The following is a 19,712-nucleotide window of genomic DNA, read 5'->3' as shown; positions in this document are numbered from 1 at the left end:
CACTGGCCTGCGTCCTCTATCCCCATCCCAAAACGACATGTGTTTTGGAAGGTATTGCTGATATTGGGTATCTCTATGACCCATACAAAGGTCATTCCCAAACTGGTTAAGTGTTCACCATGGGTAAAGACCATGATATCTTGGAGGTCTACAGAAATAGACCCTAGTCACTATATCTTAGAACCATGCAGAGATTATTGCTCTTCACGAAATAGTTCATGAATGTTTATAGATTGGATCCATAATTACGCATGTTCGAACAATTGTAGTTTGAAGTCTACCACAGATGAGCCTACGAGCATTTAGGATAATGCTGCTTGTTTTAAACAAATGAAGCAAGGCTACATCAAAAATGACAACACCAAGCATAATCAGCAACAACAGACTCTCCTCAAGATCAAAGTGAACTAGGTTCGATCTAAGGATAGTGTGGTAGACTTGCTGACTAGGTCATTGCCTAAATTCCACTTTCGAGAAACATGTTGGTAGCATCGTTTGCGGAAGTTATCCGAACTCCAATGACCATTGTCATCAGGGGGAGATGCAGACATCAGGGGGAGATGTCTACATGTATGGTCTCGAAACGTGAAGGGTGTGTTGTGCTCTTTTTCCCATTCGACCGAGGTTATTTTTGTCCCATAGGGTTTTTGTTACTCGGCAAAGTTTTTAATGAGGCAACGAGAGGAGCACCATGTTTAAGCGACACAAGGGGGAGTGTTCAAGTAAATCCCTATTTGTGTGTCTGGCCCAAACCCTAGGTTACTTGATCGACCTAGTGGTAATAGGGTTTAATTAGAAGGATTTAGATATTCCTATTCAATGTATGATTACCTTTCCTTGTATGATTCGGATTCTATGCATTGTAATCCTCTATATAAAGAGGCCCCTATTATCAATGAGAATACATAACGACTCAATTCTCTCCCAATTTCAGTTTTCCTTAAACATATCTCATATATTATCACTTTTTCTTTTATGACAAATGCAAACTGTAATGAAGATCTTAGTGTCAATATCCGAGTATAATCAAATGCGAGCTTAGACAATATTTAACCTTTTTTTTCTTTACATGAACATGGCCCAAAAGAAAAATTAAAAATATAAAGGTAAGAAATTAAATTTTCAGCCACTTTTTGTCGTGGCTGGAAGCTATCATGGGCAATAAAAGGAGGCAGTTATTTAGCTTTCAATACTTTATATTTACAAGAACAAGTTGCCCTTAAGCCTCAACTCTTTATCACCAACCCCAAACAAATTCTGGAGCACTCTTATGTGCTAATAATCTATTTGCTTACAATGGGAACAAATCCAAGTATCTCAACAAATGCCTCAAGTAGCAGAAATAAGGTCCTTGGCAAAGCTTCATCAGAAGACAACAATACAAAGGTTGATCGTCGTGGCCGTCGTATTCGCCTACCACCCATTTGTGCTGCTCGGATCTTTCAGCTTACTCGTGAGCTTGGTCACAAAACCGATGGCCAGACGATAGAGTGGCTCCTAAAACAAGCTGAACCATCTATTCTCGCTGTCACAGGTAACGGTGTCACTCCCAGTAACACTCTTTCGACTCTAGCTTCTGTGAATTTGCAGGCAGAAAAAGTCGTTAGTGAAGACAAAAATTTTGTGAGAAAGAAGTGCACTAAGGGTGGCCAACCGTTACCACCACCCTATGACCATTACCTGAAGATCATTACAAAAAACTATGGTATCGAATTTTCTGTCAATGACGTCGCAATAGATGTGGGGATCGAAACTCAGGAAGAGTTCAAGGAGAAAGATGGAAAACAAGATTAGAACTACAAAGTTAAAAAAAGGGCCGAGTTAGATGCTTGAGGATATTACAATGTTTAATCTCATGTACAATGTCATAAGTTCGATATCATCCAATGTAATCCAAAAAAAATGAAAGAAGTAGAAATAATGGAATCTATTAAGTACCGTACGTTCATCTCTGTCATTCTAATAGACTTCATGTATAGCAGTGCTGAGGGCTAGTTTTCGAATTCCTTTGATTAGCTGCTACTTAGGCGAAGCAAGAAGAAAAGGAGATCTTAGAGCAAGTAGTTTTAATGTTCTCTTAATCGTCTGAATTTGTCATGCTGTATTTGCTGATGTGATGCAACCCTACTTAGACGTTCTCTGCCATTTGTGTTGCATGCAGAATCGCAGGTTACATTTTCACCAACTCAACTTGATTATTGGCGTGTTCGATCTCCACCAACTCCTTTTTGCCTTATATCGCATCTTAATTAAAATCCAGAATTTGTTCAAAAGCTTGTAACAATGTCGTAAGAGGTGTAATTACTATTATTATAACTAAGATTACACAAAATAGGACTCAACATTACCACTCTGGCAACAAATTTGTTGTCACTGTTGTAAATGTGGGTATGAGATACCCACAAGTACACTAGAATTTCCCATTGTTCATTTCACACTATACCAATTTTATTTAGTAAAAGCCGTTTCAGCGATTTGCTCTGATTAGAATTGGCAGAGAAAGAGAAACCCTAAGATAGAAGAAATCCCCAAATTGGGGCAATGGCAATCGCAAGGACGGGAGTCTTGAATACGCAAGTACGTTGCCTGCTGAGCTGCAGAGGCTTCTGAACACTATTCGAGAACTGGACGAACGCTCTCAATCGATGATACACCAGACGCGGCAGCAGACCAAGCACTGCTTGGGATTGTCAAAGAAATGGAACAGCGAAGAAGATGAGGCCTCCATTGACAAAATGCGTAAAGAAATTGAAGCCAATCAGGAGAATGCAGTCAGTCTCTGTACTGAGAAGGTTTTGCTCGCAAAACTAGCTTATGATCTGATAGATAGTCATGTGAAACGACTCGACGAGGATCTGAACCACTTTGCAGAAGATTTAAAGCAAGAAGGAAAAATATCACCCGATGAACCAGCAATTCTTCCTCCATTACCCATTGTCCCCAAAACTGAAAAACGAAAGCCCATTTATGGAACACCTCAATCAAAAAGGTTTGATTATAGGGATAGGGAATGGGATCGTGAGCGTGACAGGGACTTCGAGCTCATGCCACCCCCAGGAAGCCACAAAAAGGAATATGCTACTCCCGTGGATGCTGATCAACCAATTGATCCAAATGAACCTACCTACTGTGTTTGCCATCAGGTGTCTTTTGGAGATATGATTGCCTGTGACAATGAAAATTGCCAAGGAGGCGAATGGTTCCATTACGCATGTGTTGGGCTCACACCAGAGACGAGATTCAAGGGAAAGTGGTATTGTCCAACATGCAGACTACAACCACAAGGTTATTAATAGTTAGTTATATGAATCTAATGTACGAATTGAGTTGCTTTCTTAATTAATACTGGTTTCCAAGTATTATTTTTCCTAAGAGCAAGTTCACCCGTAGTTAAGAAAAGTCGAGGCGTCGACCAGTTAAGTTACTGTTCACTACCACTGGACATGAGTTTCCACCCGTTTTCTTTCTTGACCAGTCAAGACTGTTCACTTTATACTGTTCATCCAATTTCACTGTTCAATTACACTGGAAATTTTCACAAGGTGTAATCCTCAACTTAAGGATTGGATAATAAAGTACACGACATGACGAGTTTGTAGGAATTTTCGGGGAATTTTTCGGACACCCGAGCTATATGTTATGATTTTCGGAAGTTTTGGACTAAAGAAATTATTAATGGAAAATAGAAAATTACGTGGAGCGATCTGAGCCATCCAATCCTCCACCGCTAAATCCCAGCCCTTGAAGCAAATTAAACTTTGTGTATAAATAACCCTTGATCTGATCAAGGCTCCAGATCACTCCAGAAGCAACCTGAAGCCTCGACCTGTGAATGGGGAGACTGCAACCCGACGCCGCGATCCGGCCGGTGCTCCACCGTCAGGCCACCTCCGGCTAGCGCACAGCCACCGATCTTTTCCTATGGTCGTCGCCGTCACGTTTCCGGTCACTGTTCGCTCAATCGTCGGCTGTGGAGGGGGAATCGACGGTGAGAACATTGAAACTTTGCTGGCAGGTTCAGCGAATTCCGGCTACTCCGGCCACCGTTTGGGCTGCATGTGGTATGAAAATCGATCTTCTCGTCATCCTCTACATGTCCGTATGATTAGTTTTCGAATTCGATCAGGTTTTAATGATTTCCGTTTCTAGGTTGGTTTCGGCTCCGCCGTGTTCTTCAACGCCGGTGACTTCTCTGGCCTTTCTGGGCTTCGTTTCTTGCTGGGCTGCACACATAGGCCAACAATTGAGAAGCTTGTTGAGCTTCTGGCCTGAGAATCACCAGTTCATCATCATCGTGGTCTCGGTAAGGAATTCTGGGAAGCAGAATGAGTTGCAGTCAATTCTCGAAGGTAGATTTCTGGGTTGTCTATCACTGCTTGTCTATCGCTGACGTCTGCCACGTCCAGCTTTGTCCGAGCTGGCGTCTCCTTCGACTGGTCATAATTTTAGTCAGGGCGTTGCCTTTTTTCTTGGCCTCGGTCAAGGAATGCCAAACCTTGGCTGGGCAAAACTACACCGATGGAGGGATGATTTTCCCCTTGCCCGGTCAACACATCATCAATCCTTGCTGATGCCCGGTCAAAACTACACCGGTGGACTTGCTCTAAGATGGGAGGTTATGACTTCACTTTATAGAGTTAGGGTTGTAATAGAGTTGTGAATTGTGATCTACTCAAATTCTTACATGCATGTATGTATCTATTTCTTTTCTCTTCTGTCTCGGGAAGTTCATTTCCCCTTTTCCTAAAAAAATTTATTTATTAAAAGACAATTTTACCCCTTTACTTAATTACAAATTGTTGAATAATATATCAGTAGGACTAGGCCTAAAAACAAAAAAATTCATCACCTTCAAGTATCGCAGCCACACTCCACAACTGCAATAGATTGAACTATATTAGTCATATTTATTGTTTAGGGCTTCTGTCACTCTCTCTTTGTGTTAGAGCTTCTGTCAATTTATGATGAGAAATCCTAATTGTACGTAACGTCGTAACCAATGCTTTTGAATGCTAAGGTATAATCTGAAGTATTTTTAAGAGGGTCTTATTAAAAGTGTAAGCCGTGCACCTCTATATATATATATATATATATATAGAGGCTGGTTCTGAAGCGGACGTCCGCACTTCGCTAAAGTGCGGACGTCGATGCAGCAGGCGGCTTCCAGGCGGCGGCGGCGGCGCGGGGCTGGCCGGAGGGAGGCCGGAGGCGTCCCAGACCTCTTCTGGGCGGCGTTCGAGGTCGGAGGAGGTCGGGCTTGCCGGTTTCTGGGCAGCCACCTCACCTGCAGTTGCAGGTTCTGTGCAGCAGAGCAGAACCATCGCCGGCGACTCCACCGGACCGCAGAACCCTTCGTACGACCCCCAGCGTCCCTCCGGCAAGCCACGCCGCGCCGTCGCCGCTCGATCGAGGCCGGAGGAGCGACGTCCGCACTTTTTCTGGGTTGCGGACGTCCTCTTCAGAACATTTTCGTATATATATATATATATATATATATATATATATAGGGCCGTTCCACTAATGGATACCTTCTTTTGGTCATTTTAAGGGATCCCTTGATAAACTTACTTTTCGATCACATATCCACATCTCGACCGTTCAGTTTTTAAGTCTATATTGAGTAGATCATCTGTACAAATTTTCAGCCAAATTGATAATTGTTAAGACATTCATAACTGGGTGATTTTCAATTATAAAAATGAACGGTTCAAGTTGGACAAATTCGGTTCGTTCATTGATTTAATCTGGTTCTATACCTTCACGATCATCAATTTGGCTGAAAATTTGAAGAGATGATCTACTCATTATCATCTAAAAACTGAACGATCGAGATGTGGATTTACGATCGAAAAGTGAGTTTAGTTGAAAAAAAGTTAGTGATCATCCTCATTAATTCATAATAATTAAGCTGGAACCAATCAACTACACAAGCAAAGCATTGAGATGATCTCAACAAAAGAGATGAGAGAATGAGAAGGCTGACCTCTTTGGTTCAAAATAAATTGACCAAAACAATGTCGGTTTGGCCCTTTAAAAATATTCAAAACATTGGTTGCAACTATCATGGAGACGACGTTTAGTACACAACTTTGCATTGACGCAACACCTTGAAGCTTGTGGAGTAGTCACATTCATCACGGCGTTCAAGCATCTTATGCTTGGTTCTTCTTCAACAATCGATTGTGAAACCTAACCCTACTAGTTTCAATTATTTACGTTGAAAAATTATATGACTAGGTTGAAGTTACCGGCTCCTTTTGGAGGTTCGTATACATTAATTTTTTTTTTGTCCTAATTCTTGAAAGCAACAACAAAGAAACCAGATAGGTCCGAGTCTAAGACCCTGGTGGATTCTGTTTAAACTATTGGAATCCAGGCATTTGAGTTGTCTCAATTTACAAACTTGATTCAAACACTCGAATCGCCTGAGTTGACAATAGCTACATGACTGCGGGCTATGGTCTTTGTTGTTAATAACCATAGCAAAGGATACCAATTTTGGTGGGGGATAGGGGTTTCTTATTTCTTAGGTAGATTATTTTGTTGCATTCACCTAAGGGTAGTTATCTGTATCACAGTATCACCACATGTGATGTTTTTTTTTTGGATTGAATATAAATTCCATTAATAATAAATGTCAATACACTTCAGAGTTAAGGTGACCACGTTAAAAACCATGCTTGATCAAAGCAAGTAAAAAAGGGATACCACCTAAGTAAAAAGGAATACCACCTCCATACCTTTAATCCCTACAATCAGCTAGTACAATCTTAGTAAGCCACGGTGGTCCTCCCTCCTTCTAGAAGCTATCTTCAACAGCAACCGGTGCTTGTTTTGTAATATGATGTTATTCCCTGATTTTTAACATAATTAAAATCGATACATAACCCCATAATTATACATGCATGAACATTCAGCCATCAATACCAAATACCTGGAAAACTTTTTCCCTTTATACAATATACATGTTGATGCCCTGAACCCACTATGTCAATATTGACCAGCCCACAGGGTCATATATTACATAAGCTTACAAATTAAATTGTCAACAACAAGATAAAACGTAAAAGCTCCTCAGAGTTTACTACAAAGCGGAAGTCATAACAATGGCAACGCCAATCAAAATTGCTTCCTACCAGTTCTGCTGCTAACAAGATACCTCAGCTTCAACCACGATTTCCTGACCTGCAAGGTTAACCCCTACACCGTTTGAATAGTGCACCGGGTTGTCACACAACAAACCCGGTAAGCTTTTGCAAGCCCGTATGAGTAACTCAAAACAACTCACACCAATTCACGGGATAAAAACCCGCACAACTCACGCCAAACACGAGGAAACCTTTCAACTCGAGAATAAGGAAAACATACCATGCTTCCCAAAACAATACTCTTTTCCAACAAGGAAATCACAAAAGTCACACCGTGACAAAATCATATAAATCGTTAACCTAACAATTCAAATATGATTAATCGATCCAACCTGGATAAAACACATAAGCACATCAATCATACCTATCGTTAACCTAACAATAGCATATGATTTACAAGTCCTCCCAGGACATTTAAAAGAAAGAATCCCTGAAACTCTCTTTTAAAGACACGTACTCATGAGCATCAGATAGCTCCCCGCTACCCCCCATGATATACATATGTACACACATAGTCATACACTCAGAAATGTCACTAATACCATCTATAGTCACAGTTAATCCCATAACTCCAAGACAATATGGTAACTAGGCTCGTAACACAGATAAATCATTGGTCACCATCTGCAACCTATCACTATCTGTGACTCTTGGTTTTCAGACCTCGTCTGGTCTTAGAACCAACCGTTGGTCACCATCTGCGACCCATGCTTTTCAGACCCCATCTGGTCTCAAGTCAACGTTAAGTAAGTCACACATGATCTAAAAACGTTACGACCATCTAGTTCCGGCTTTCCCCATCCCTGCTCACCATCTGTAACCCTTGGTACAAGGACCAATACATTTAAAATGAGTCACGCTTGACTCCAAAATGTAACATCAAATCAATACTTTTCAAAAAATAGAAAACATCTTTTTCCACAATATCGTTTCTATGAAAAGTCTCATTCAACAATAATATGAACCCATCATGCATATTATTCATCATACATCATCCACAAGAATATATATATATATATATATATATATATATATATATATTTCACGTAAATATATATATACGTAGTCATTCGCTCAGAAATGCCTACTAATACCAACTATAGTTTGCAGTTAAATAATTAACGCCAAAACAATAATGGTAATTCCGTTCATAATGAACCTTGTGAAATTACTCACCTCGAAACTCCCGTTGCGTCTTCAATACAGAACAAAGCAACCAATCACAATAGCCGTCCAAAGAATACTCGTCAAGTACCTAAGGAAACACAACTCTGATTCAGTTAACGAATCACAAGGAATAACGTTCGAAACCCTAAATCGAACCAAAATTCCCAAGGTGACGCCAATCGAGGCGAAACCACATCCGAGACCTCCCAAAGTCTCCGGAACACTTCCACGATCGATGTGTCCAAGCCACAAGTCGATCGGATGCTTAAATCCTCAAGGATTTGAATAAATTCACCGATATGAAATTGTGAAAATTATAACAAATCCATACGAACTCCAAAATCTGCATATTATATATCAAAACGCTCGTATCGACGAGTAGAAGATATATAGTACCAGAAACAGTTCCTTACATGGCCGGAACGCCGCCACAGGCTGTGGCGCACCGCCGCCAGCCAAAAACTCATTATTTCACAAAACTCCCAACATCAAAAAGCTTCATCTAAGCATGCTTGTGAATTCTCATAACTAGCTCGAAGTCAGAAAACAAGCATAAAGGGTCGAAAACTACCTCACAACCCGTGGATTACTGTTCAAACCGAGTTGAACCAAGTTCCACGTAAATTGATCCAAACGACCACCACAGATCGATCAGGGAGCCTCCTCTGAACTCAACCAAGGAATCATGAAGCCACGAAGTCGCCGGAGCTGCATTTTCTGACCGGGTCCGAAAACACCAACTGCGCCCCCTTTTATCGCCATCACCACCGCGAATCGCCGCAAGAGGACACCACAGGGAGGAGCGGACGGCAACGACGAACCGATCTAGAAAGTTTTGTCGCCGGAGCTCGCCGGAAAAGCCGGGTCAGGTTTCCGGGTTCGGGTCGGGTCAGTCGAAATACTCAGACAGTGAAGGTGAGGTCGAGAGAGAAGAGATAGAGAAAATGAAAGTTTCCGGAAGAGGAAACTAAATGAAAATAGTAAGTTTCTCTTTCGGGAAACTTCTATTTATACCAAAACGGAAACTTCTTCCGCTGGTCATAACTTTCTCATTCGAACTCCGATTTCCGCGCTCCGCATGTCCACGAACTCGTATCGACGCGCTCTACAACTTTCGTGAAGGAAGTTTTTGGAGAATCTCAACGTATCAAAAGTCAACCTTTGCAACCCCCCTAAAGTCATCCTTTTCAAATAAAAAATTCGTCCGAAACACTTCCGCTCCTTCCACGAGCCACGAAACCTTCCAACAACTACTAATTAAATTCCGGAAAATCCTCAGAAAATAAATACGAATTTCCGGGGCATCACATAACATAACCAAGTGATCTGGATATAAATGTCAAGTTCCATGTTGAGTATGTCTATATTTAAGAAAGATGCCCAGATTATTAGTTTGCAACTAATTAATAAGATAAAAAAGAATGAAAGATATCAAGATAGATGATAGAGAGATTGGCCAGATGATTTACATTCACTATCCATGATTAAATACAACGATCTAGCAAGAGATTAACGAGCTTAATTTAAGGGCTAAAAGGAATGGAGGGCTGAAATCATCATCAACACAATCTTAATGCAGTATACACAACCTAAATTTAGTTAAGTGACTTACATATTTGTTCTTGGCAGCCTCATTGATCCATTCATGATTATTATCCTTGTGTTTCTCTCCCCAATTATGTATGAGCGACAGCTCCTTCCCATCCTCCATTAAACAAATACACATATATATTAATAATCAATCAACTGCCCATTTAAGAGTGGTTTTTGATCTTGAAACTAATTCATGTTTACCTTAGAGGCCACCAAAGCATGTTGCACGTATGGCCGTGCACCAGCCCTGTGAGTATGTTGTTGCATATACCTATTAGTAGAATTCTTTTCTGCAATCTCCTTCATTATGCAAATAAATATCAATCAAATCTATAAAATTTTCAGTTAGAATAATTGAATAATAAAGAAATTAATGAATTCATACAATGCAAGACTGGTTGGTGTATATGTTGTCACAAAGCCAGTGCCAATGTGAGACAGGTCTCTCATTCCATAAATCTGCATTAGGCAGGTTTGCTCTTCCTAGCTCAGGTGAGCCAAATGCTTTCCATTCCTTCTTCAGTCGAGTCTTGAATTGGGAGTAGGCAGTAGACATTTTGGAATCCACATAAGAAACAACACCTAGATCAGTTAAGTCCACCATAAAGAACACCTGATTAAGAAACTACAATTCAGGTACATGACATTTACATTTACCTTAGGTACGTATACTTATTAGAGTTATTAGTAAACAATTATTTATTTAACACAAAAAAATCCACCTCATTTAGGATAAACTCACTCGCAGATCCTCTCTTAGCAGCCTCTTATCATCTTCATCAACATCAGACCAACCATATTTGCATACTGGTGCCCCACCCCGTACAGTAATTCCTATCTCAGAAGTAAACATTTTAGAAATTGTGTCATCAGAAGAGACATGGATGGTCGGATGAAAGTCAACACGCAGAGGTCCACCATAAGCCTTTATAAGCTCCTGAAGAGCTTTACCACGCTTCCTTTTCATGCCAATGCCCACAAAAGGGATTTCTGTAAACAAAAACCAATTATATATATTTACCTATCCTATATGTCTAACTGAATTTGCTTTGGAAAAAAAAAAAAGGAAAAAAAGAAGAAGACAAATATGATTTACCTTGTTGGGTAGCCAGTTGATCAATTGATGGGGGCCACATTAGCTGGTGGTGGCACGTTAGTTTGTGGTGGCATGCTAGCTCTTGCTCACACATGAGCATGAACAATAGTTGTTGCTGGCACATTTTCACGCACAGTAGGGGTAGCTAACACGTTATCTGTCATAGTTGGTGTTGCTGGCACATTTTCACGCACAGTAGGTGTAGCTAACACATTATCTGCCATAGTTGTTGTAGCTGGCTGTTGAGGTGGAGGCATTTTTTGAACCTTCCTTATCCGCTTCCCTCTCCCTTGAGCCATCTGCAATATTTCAATTACCTCTATTTTTCATTCATACTAAGAATTGTTAATTCTGTATTACTTGGTTTACAATCATTATTATATTATATCCTAACTTTACAAATCTTCCAAAAAGAATTCAAGTAAACAAGTACTTAAATATACACATATATCATGCATGTGCATATATGTATATAATGGGCCACTACTCTTCAAAAGTAATCGAGGAAAGCAAACAAAGTACTTAAAAATATATATCAAGATCATAATGAACTAAAGATATGCCGACACTTTTGAACATGTATAAATGTTGATAGATAAATAATTCATATCATGACATATTGAGATCGATGCTTGAAAAACATAGGTAGTGAAATCAAACCTTTTCCTTAGTTTCTTTGAAGACTGCACAAGCTCGATCAACTTAACTACTTCACGCAAATCGTTTCAGGAGCATTGTAATGACCTTAATGGTTTCCTTGTATTGCAATAATATTTGCAAGACCAAATAGTTAAATTTTGACACAATAAGTATAAGTGACACTATTAAAAAAAAAAAAAAAAACAGAGTAATAATCCTTTGGTCTTTCCTAGTAGTGAGACAATAATGCTTATTATAAAGATGAAACTAATGATATACAATTTTTTTTTTTTTTTAAAGAAGGAAATACCTTTTATAGCAAAGCAAATCAGGATCAATAATGAGGTTGTTGAATGATCTTTAACTCAATTAGGTATAGCAAGCCCTGAGAAATATGAAAAAACCTTACTGTTAAACCATTAACAGAGAATGAATAAAAGAAAGAAAAACAAAATCAACGTCAACCATTTTCAGTCTACAATGTATCATTGGAGGGAATTTCAACATGTTAGCAGAACTAATCAATGTAAGACCTTATATTACATATTTTTACTATATCATATGCACAGAACTAAAAGGGCAAGCACTAAACTACAAGGCTTACCTCAAAAATAAAAATTGACCAGCAACTAAACTACAAGGCTTACCTCATAAATAATGTGGCAGGCCTAGAACCTTGCTGTCCAATTCAAAGCAGTAGAAACAGGCAAAAGGAACCTGAGGAAACACAAACATAGATCATAGGTACTGCATACTTCTTTTATTCTTTACACTTCTTTAACTAAGACATGATGAAATTGGCTGAGATACAGATAACTGAAGTTAAAGTAATCAAAATTATCTTGATTGAAATACCTGAGCTCTACCCAAAGCAAATGAAGAAATTAGCACTTTTCCCCCACCAGCAACACAAGTATCAACTTGCATATAGATCAACAACACAACCACCTTCAGAGAGAAATCAATATGTGAAACTCAGACAAAACCATAACCATATCAGTTTAAAAAAAAAATCCATACAACATTTGTACCCAAACCATTAGGAAAAAGACAATCCATTTAGTGTATATCCCCTTCCTCTATCGATATAATATACTTCCTTTTTTTTTTTTTTTACATTCCTCGAGGAAAAATAGTTTCTCATAGGCATGGGCGGATCCAAGTAGTGGCTTGGGCGGGCTGGAGCCCGTCCGAGATTTTTAGGTTTAAAAAAAAAATTAGATGTATACTTTAATTGATGTTTAATTGATCGATGTGAGTTTAAATATTTAATTTACGTGGGTAAGTGGTTTAATTGATTTCAAAACTTATCAAGGTCGATCAGTAGGTCTTCTTTCTGCTGTGCAATTGTTGTGGGTTTAATTGATTTCAATACTTATCATTTTATCAATTGTTGTGCTATCTCAGTATCTCGGCCAGGAGCTTGGCCTCATTCGAATGCCGAGTAATCAGTTCAGGTTTATAGAGTTAACTTTGCAGATTAGGCTTGGGTTTATTTGCTAGCTATTTCGTCCTATCCATGGCTTTATATTCAGAACAAACTTTTGGGTTGAAAAAAAAACTATATATATGATGTATATATTTTTTTTATATGTATGTTTGTTTCACGAAGCCACCCGAACTCTCAAATTATCGAAGTCAAACTCCTCTCTGACTCTCCCATTCTCTCCGTCCATCACAAATTCTCATTCTTCTTGTTCTTCTTCATCGCAAAAAGGCCTAAATTACGGACTAAATTCAATCTTTGAACACTTGAATTCTCAGGTTCTCATCTCCCCACTCTTGCATTCGCACACCTCTGCATAATTGTACTAAAAAAAAAATTTTGGGCTTCGCCCAAAGGGATACATAAATATGTAGCCCTCCCTATTTTCGAATCCTAGATCCGCCATTGCTCATAGGACATGTATTGCCAATTACAAACACTTAGAAAATGCCACCACTGCATGCATATCTTTAAAAGGAAGATCAACACCAACTGATTCAAGATTTGGAACTAGAGTTGCCAAGTCCTTAGAAGGCTGCTTAGGAAAGGAAGATTTAAAATTAGGCATATTACTCATTCCAGGCCACACATCCTCATTTGGAGTACCTAGATTCTTCATATAAAAAAGCAACAGTGTAAGAATGATAGCATAGATTAGACATCCCGCTGCATGTCTTCCAAAAAAGGAGAAAAAAAGGAAAAAGAATCACATATTTGGTTGGGAATCTTTCACCTAATCTTGAAAAATTCATCAATCTCAGAATCCCCATGAACACTTCTTATAAATTAAACCATTTTCGTTTTGCAACTCCCTCTTCTGGTAAAGTCATCAGACCATGAAAGCCCAACACTTTACCTTAATCCTCCTCTCCAACCAAACAAAGCTTATCTAATTTTTCTTACTTTCCCTCATTTTCTCACTTGGTTTTCACAGAGTTCTTTGTAATAGAGCTCTGAGTCTGCAAAAAGGTATGAACTATATCAAGGTCTTTAGCAATTTTCATTCTTTACACTATCAAATGATCAATTTTGTATATTTGCAATTGAAAGCTAAATTGACGTAGTCAGGCTAATGTTTAGCCAAACTAAAAACCTTTCCTAAACCCTTTATATAAAACAAATTGAAAACATTCTCATCACCACCAATCAACAGAGAATCATAAAAATCCCAAATTGACTTGTTAAGAGAGAACCCAGAGCAAAAAAATAGAAAGCCCATACATCAATTCGCAAGAACATAATTATCAAAGATTAAATCTTCAAGTAGAGAGAGAACAAGAACCTGAATGCAGCTATCATCATGTGAATGACATCAAGGACGAGAGAGATGAAGAAATGTCTTCTTCTAAAGCCAAAGACGAATAGGAAAATCAATAGGAACAAGGAGCACCGGCGGTACTTGTAAGAGTTCGTCGACAAATTTTGAGAGATTATCGAGAGCTTTCAGAATTGGTCTTTGGGATATGTGAGAGAAGCTTCCATATGTTTATTTTTCTATTTGATATCGGCAAAGGAAGTAAGGACTTGGTTCCTTGTTTTTTATTACATACAAGGAATAATCTCAAATCCTTGCAGTATTAATGTACACAAAACAAGGAATTATACAATTCCTTGTATTAAGTTTTTTCATTTTAGCGCCAGACTCTCCCGCCTAGATCAATGCAACGATCGTGAAACATTTGCAAGGAATATTTTGGTTCTAAAATATCTGGAGCCCAAATGCAAAGAAGTTTGCTATTCCTTGTATATTATCTCAAACAAATACAAGGAACTGTAATATTCTTTGCATACTCACACCAAATACAAGGAATTTTGGCTCCTTGCATATAAACCGGTTGCAAAAGGTCAAATTTCTTGTAGTGTTGGTTGCCAGCAAACATGTCTGCCCCAACAAGATCAAGGCATCAACAAGCCATATTTGTCCCAACTAACTCAAGGCATGTACAAGCTACCTCTACCAGCAAAAGTTCAAGGCCTCTGCAAGCTCCTAGGGCATCAAGCAAGCAAGTTGCAACACCAACAAGGTCATCTCAGAGGATCAGACAAAATTCAGGTAAAAGAGAGCGAAAATAGGTGTGGGAATTGATGAAATGTTAGCCTTCCCAGCAAATGAATTAGACAACCTTTTTTTTTTGTGCAACCTTATGTTGTGTTACTTGGTTGCCAGCTCTAATCTTTTGATAAGATGATTAAAGCTATAGTATATGCATAGTTGAACAATTATTGAAGGTGTGACTTGCACAAAGTTAGTGCTCAATTTAAAACCCCATCAATGTAGTAAGAGTAAGTAGGGTATCGTTCTCAACCGGGGATTTGGGGACTTATTAATTCCTGAAAAATAAAACTTTAGAAGAACAAATCAAAGAATATATATACACACATTTTACTATTTATACTTAGGGGATTTTAGGATTTTTATTTAATTTAACAACTAAGTAATTATATACACGTGACACATCAAAACATAGAATCAAGTAGAAGTATGTGGATGGAACGAAATTAGATAGAATTAACTACTACAAACACGTTGGCAAGGTTTCAAACATCAAATCATGAATCAAAATATGTCAAAGCATAGAATCGATCAAGAACAAAGATGAACGCATACAGAGTTCTTTTTACTTCCCTTAGTTAAATTAACTAGATGAACGCACCATAGTTAACCCTATTAAGCATGCAATCACTAGTGGTAGCTAATCACTAACAAAAACATTTTTAATGCAGTAAACACATTGGAAGTTTGATCAATTCAAACCAAGAACACAAGTTAGAACGCTAATCAAGCATGCAAGACTCATTGTTAATTTACCTAAGTAATTATAGGTTTTCCACTTAGATTATTAAAGCCTAGAACGCTAGCACCTTAATATGGATTCAATTAAATGTTCATCAACCTAAGTATGCATCCAAAGATCAACTAACACAAAAAAGATGGGATTGAAGATCGAAATTAACAATCATGCTCACATATAATGAAATCGCAACTTTTCAATTTAAAAACCTAAAACCTAAAACATGCTACATAGTATTCGAAAATTACATATCTAAAATCAACACTTCATCATCACAAGAAATCGCAAATCAAAGATCCAAAACAGAAAATCAAATCGCCATTTATATAAAACCCGAAATAATTCTCTTATACAAAACCGAAAACATAAAAAGGTGTTCATGGTTACACTTTTTGATCTTCAAGGACGCAAGAAGCTTCAAAAGGTGGTGGAATGGATGAGGATCACTACAAGGATGCTTGAATGGAGAGGAGGATTGCTCATGGCCTTGAACTCGGATTTTCTTGAAGTTGCCGAAACTTGGAAGAGAAGGGGAAGTGTTTGTGGCTTTTGATTTTGAATTTTGTGGTGTGTAGAATGTCTTCACAAACCCCCTATATATAGTGAACGGCAAGGGCTAGGCTTTCCTAGTAATTCTCCTCTTGTGACATCATTCAACCAATGAGAAAATTCCTTGAGAAGTGGAGAGCAAGTCACCTTAGTCTTTGCCGAATTCTTCCATGTATCTAAACCATATTTCGGCCTCCTTGTATGTTGTATGGAATCAGGAATCCAAAATCAATATTTATTCCCTTATTTTCTTCTCCAAAATTCCATAGAAATCCAAAACTATCCCAAAATGGATTTGCCGAAATCTTCTAGTATTTTATTTTATTTCTTACGGAAAAAAGCAACATTAATGGGTCATGGACTCCTCAAGATGTCATAGATGATTCTAGAGACTCATGTGCAAGTCACATGCTTCAATCTTCGGGCCAGACTTCTTCAATTGATCCAATTCGAAAGCCCATCTTCATGATTGCCGAAATTCTTCATTATTCTATAACATTCTTGAACTATCTTGAGTCATCTTCAAGACATAGCATCTCTTAGTCTCAACAGGTCTCCTAGCAGCATCAGGACTCCTAGTGTCATCAGGTTTCATTTCTTCATTTCCGAACATCATTTTTCCGAGCTCATTCCTAGTTGCATTAGGATTCCTACTTCAACTAGGATTCCTTTTCCTGGTAGAACTGGGAAAACTTCATTTCTCCATTTCTTCTCATTTCTGCGCATATAACTCCTTGCCTTCCATTTCAAGACTCAAAACTACCTAAAAACACAAAAGAAGTTAGAAATGACATCGTTAAGGAAATAACTAAGCAAAATGGAGAGAGAAATGCACTAAAAATACCTCGACCACCCGCCGCTGTGACCCAAACCGCTGCGCACCACACCATCCCAGCGCACGCCGTCGTGAAAGCCTAACTCCGAATCGCGCCGGTCCAGCATCCCACCGTCTGCACCACTACTGATTCAGAACCATACACCTGTCTTGATTAGCACAGTCACGCCGCCGGTCACAGAGCACAAGCCGCAAGCCGTAAGCCGCCTGGACCTACCTCGAGCTCAACCACCCATGGACCACTCTTGAAACAAATCGGGTCGAATACCCGTCCGGCAGCAGATCCCAATGCCGGCGAAGCATTCAATAATATTAACCAATACAAAAAAAATCAAGTATTCAATAATATTAACCAATACAAATAAAAAAAGGGAGAGGATCCTCTCCTGAGCAACTTAATGACCTGAGCTACCTGAGCTCTCTACGAGATGACGACACGTGTCCAAACTCACATCTAATGGCTGCAATGAATTTAGGGTTCTGTCTCCAATTTTTTTGAGTTTTATGTTGCCGCGCTCTTGGTTTCGTTTCCCCGCGTTCTCCCTCTTTTGTTCTTGGCCTCTTCTGCTATGAAATAAAAAAACACAAGTCTTCAGTCTTTAAATTCAATGGCTGTGTGCGGGGAGATCTAATCAAAAGTTCAAAATTTTAGCTTTGAGTCTTCTATCTCACTTTCTCCTGCATTTCATTGCTACAGCCTACAGGTAAGTGTAATACTCCTTTATTTTGGGTTTTCTTTGAAAGTTCTCTCTTCATATTGTGTGTCTTAGAGTTTAGGAATTCTGTATTTGATATTGACGAAGAGGAATTCCTAATTTCTTGTTTTCCGGAAGATATCTCATTAGTTTAGTTGAGAACATTGTGTTCCTCATGATCTTGATCTCATTGTTATTGTTTGATTGTTGCTTGATCTTGATCTCATTGTTTTCCTCTGATTCGGGTTTGTTGTGTTGGTTGTGTTCTCTGTGTTGGTTGTTCTTTTTTAGTTGAGTAATTGTCAATTGAAGATTATTATAGTTACTATACAAGAAATTGGTTGCAGATGGATAAATCATTGGGTGCTGCAGACTTTAATATTGAGAATTCTGATTTGGAGTTGGATTGGAAACCTAGAAAAGGAATGGAGTTTGATTCTGGAACAAGATATTTCTGCATCTTCACTTGGATTTCTTGCTTGCAGTCAGGTATGTCAATATTTATTTAGTTGGTCTTAAGAGTTGTGGTATTAGATTTCAATATTACTAACCATTATTTATTTCACTATATATATCCTAGGAGTTTGATTTAAACAACGATCCCCAATGAAATGCATGTTTTCATGGCCTCTGGATATGAAAGGTTTGTCTTCATATATTGTTCTGTCATATATTGGTCTTTCATATATTGTTTCTGTAATTTATATGAAATATGGTCTATTTGGTTTGTTTTTAGCAGGTTGTGCATCATTCTGTTTTGTTTTTGTAAGAGAAGAGTTGCAGGCTTGTGTTTTGTTTTTATAAGAAACTGAAAGGGCAATTGTGTAGTGTAGGCTTCCGTACAGTTTTTGTAAAAAATGGAGAAGGCAATTGTGCAGTGGCTTCTGTATAGTTTTTGTGAGAAATGGAGAAGGCAATTGGCTTCTGTATAGCTTTAACTTTTAGTCAGAAATGGAGAAGGCAATTCTGCAGTGGCTTCTGTTTTGTTTTAGTCAGAAATGTGCAGCCTTGTACTTGTTATTGACAACTTTTAGTAACAAAGCTCACTGTTTTGTTTTTTTTAAGAGAGGGCAAAGGTGCAGCCTTGTACTTGCTATTGACAACAATTAGTCATTATGTTACCAATTTCTGGGTTACATATATAGAATACCAAAATGACTTCCAAACTGGTGTATCTCTAATTTGGCACTCTTTTCATTGCTTTTGTTCATATTGAATACTTGCTGTCCATAAACAAGATTAAATGAACTGAGAATGGTGAGAAGAAAATTTATTTATCTTCAACATGATTAATTACATAAAAGTAAGGTTTGTCAAGTATCCTTTATAAACAAACAAAAACAAAGAAAATTCTAAGTACCAGCCATGAAAAGATCACGGCTAACATCTCTTTTACTCCACCAAGGAACTATACATGACAAGTACTTTGGTTTTGCCATTAGCTAAACTACATAAGAGGTAAGCTGATTCAATGAGGCTGCTGGATGAAGTGGGGGCTGCATTTTGGACTCACAAACTTGGCTGGCATCTCTGCATACTTCCTTGGCTCCACCAGCAACTTCTAATGCTTTCAAATTCTTCAGAACTTATGATCATCATCAAGCATGAATCAATCCAAAAAAGCTCACTCTTCGAATTCCTCTTCATTGTAAGCCATCTGCACAAGTAAAATTGCATAATAAAAAAAGGCAATCGAATTTTCTCAGCTCTTC

General features: G+C 38.5%; 2 protein-coding genes and 1 long non-coding RNA gene across 3 annotated transcripts; all 3 read left to right on the top strand.

Annotated features, from left to right (window-relative positions):
* Positions 1-1,296: 1,296 nt before the first annotated feature.
* On the top strand, positions 1,297-1,794 carry LOC133730533 (transcription factor TCP21-like). The gene has a single exon (XM_062158107.1). The coding sequence runs from the start codon at positions 1,297-1,299 to the stop codon at positions 1,792-1,794; it is 498 nt and encodes a 165-aa protein (XP_062014091.1).
* Positions 1,795-2,569: 775 nt separating this feature from the next.
* LOC133732361 (PHD finger protein ING2-like) lies at positions 2,570-3,293 on the top strand. The gene has a single exon (XM_062159898.1). It carries the CDS (start codon positions 2,646-2,648, stop codon positions 3,291-3,293), a length of 648 nt encoding a protein of 215 aa, XP_062015882.1. The 5' UTR covers positions 2,570-2,645.
* Positions 3,294-17,680: 14,387 nt separating this feature from the next.
* On the top strand, positions 17,681-19,177 carry LOC133732919 (uncharacterized). Its single transcript, XR_009857381.1, has 3 exons — positions 17,681-18,489; positions 18,581-18,643; positions 18,740-19,177. It is a non-coding gene; the product is annotated as an uncharacterized LOC133732919 (long non-coding RNA).
* Positions 19,178-19,712: the final 535 nt, after the last annotated feature.

Source organism: Rosa rugosa, chromosome 2 (assembly GCF_958449725.1).
Source record: "Rosa rugosa chromosome 2, drRosRugo1.1, whole genome shotgun sequence".
Lineage (NCBI taxonomy): Eukaryota > Viridiplantae > Streptophyta > Magnoliopsida > Rosales > Rosaceae > Rosa > Rosa rugosa.
This window is presented reverse-complemented; position numbering and strand designations above follow the sequence as displayed.

What these genes read in the sequence shown, in the direction of transcription:
- LOC133730533 (XM_062158107.1), top strand. Translation starts at nt 1,297, where the DNA reads ATGGGAACAAATCCAAGTATCTCAACAAATGCCTCAAGTAGCAGAAAT.
- LOC133732361 (XM_062159898.1), top strand. Translation starts at nt 2,646, where the DNA reads ATGATACACCAGACGCGGCAGCAGACCAAGCACTGCTTGGGATTGTCA.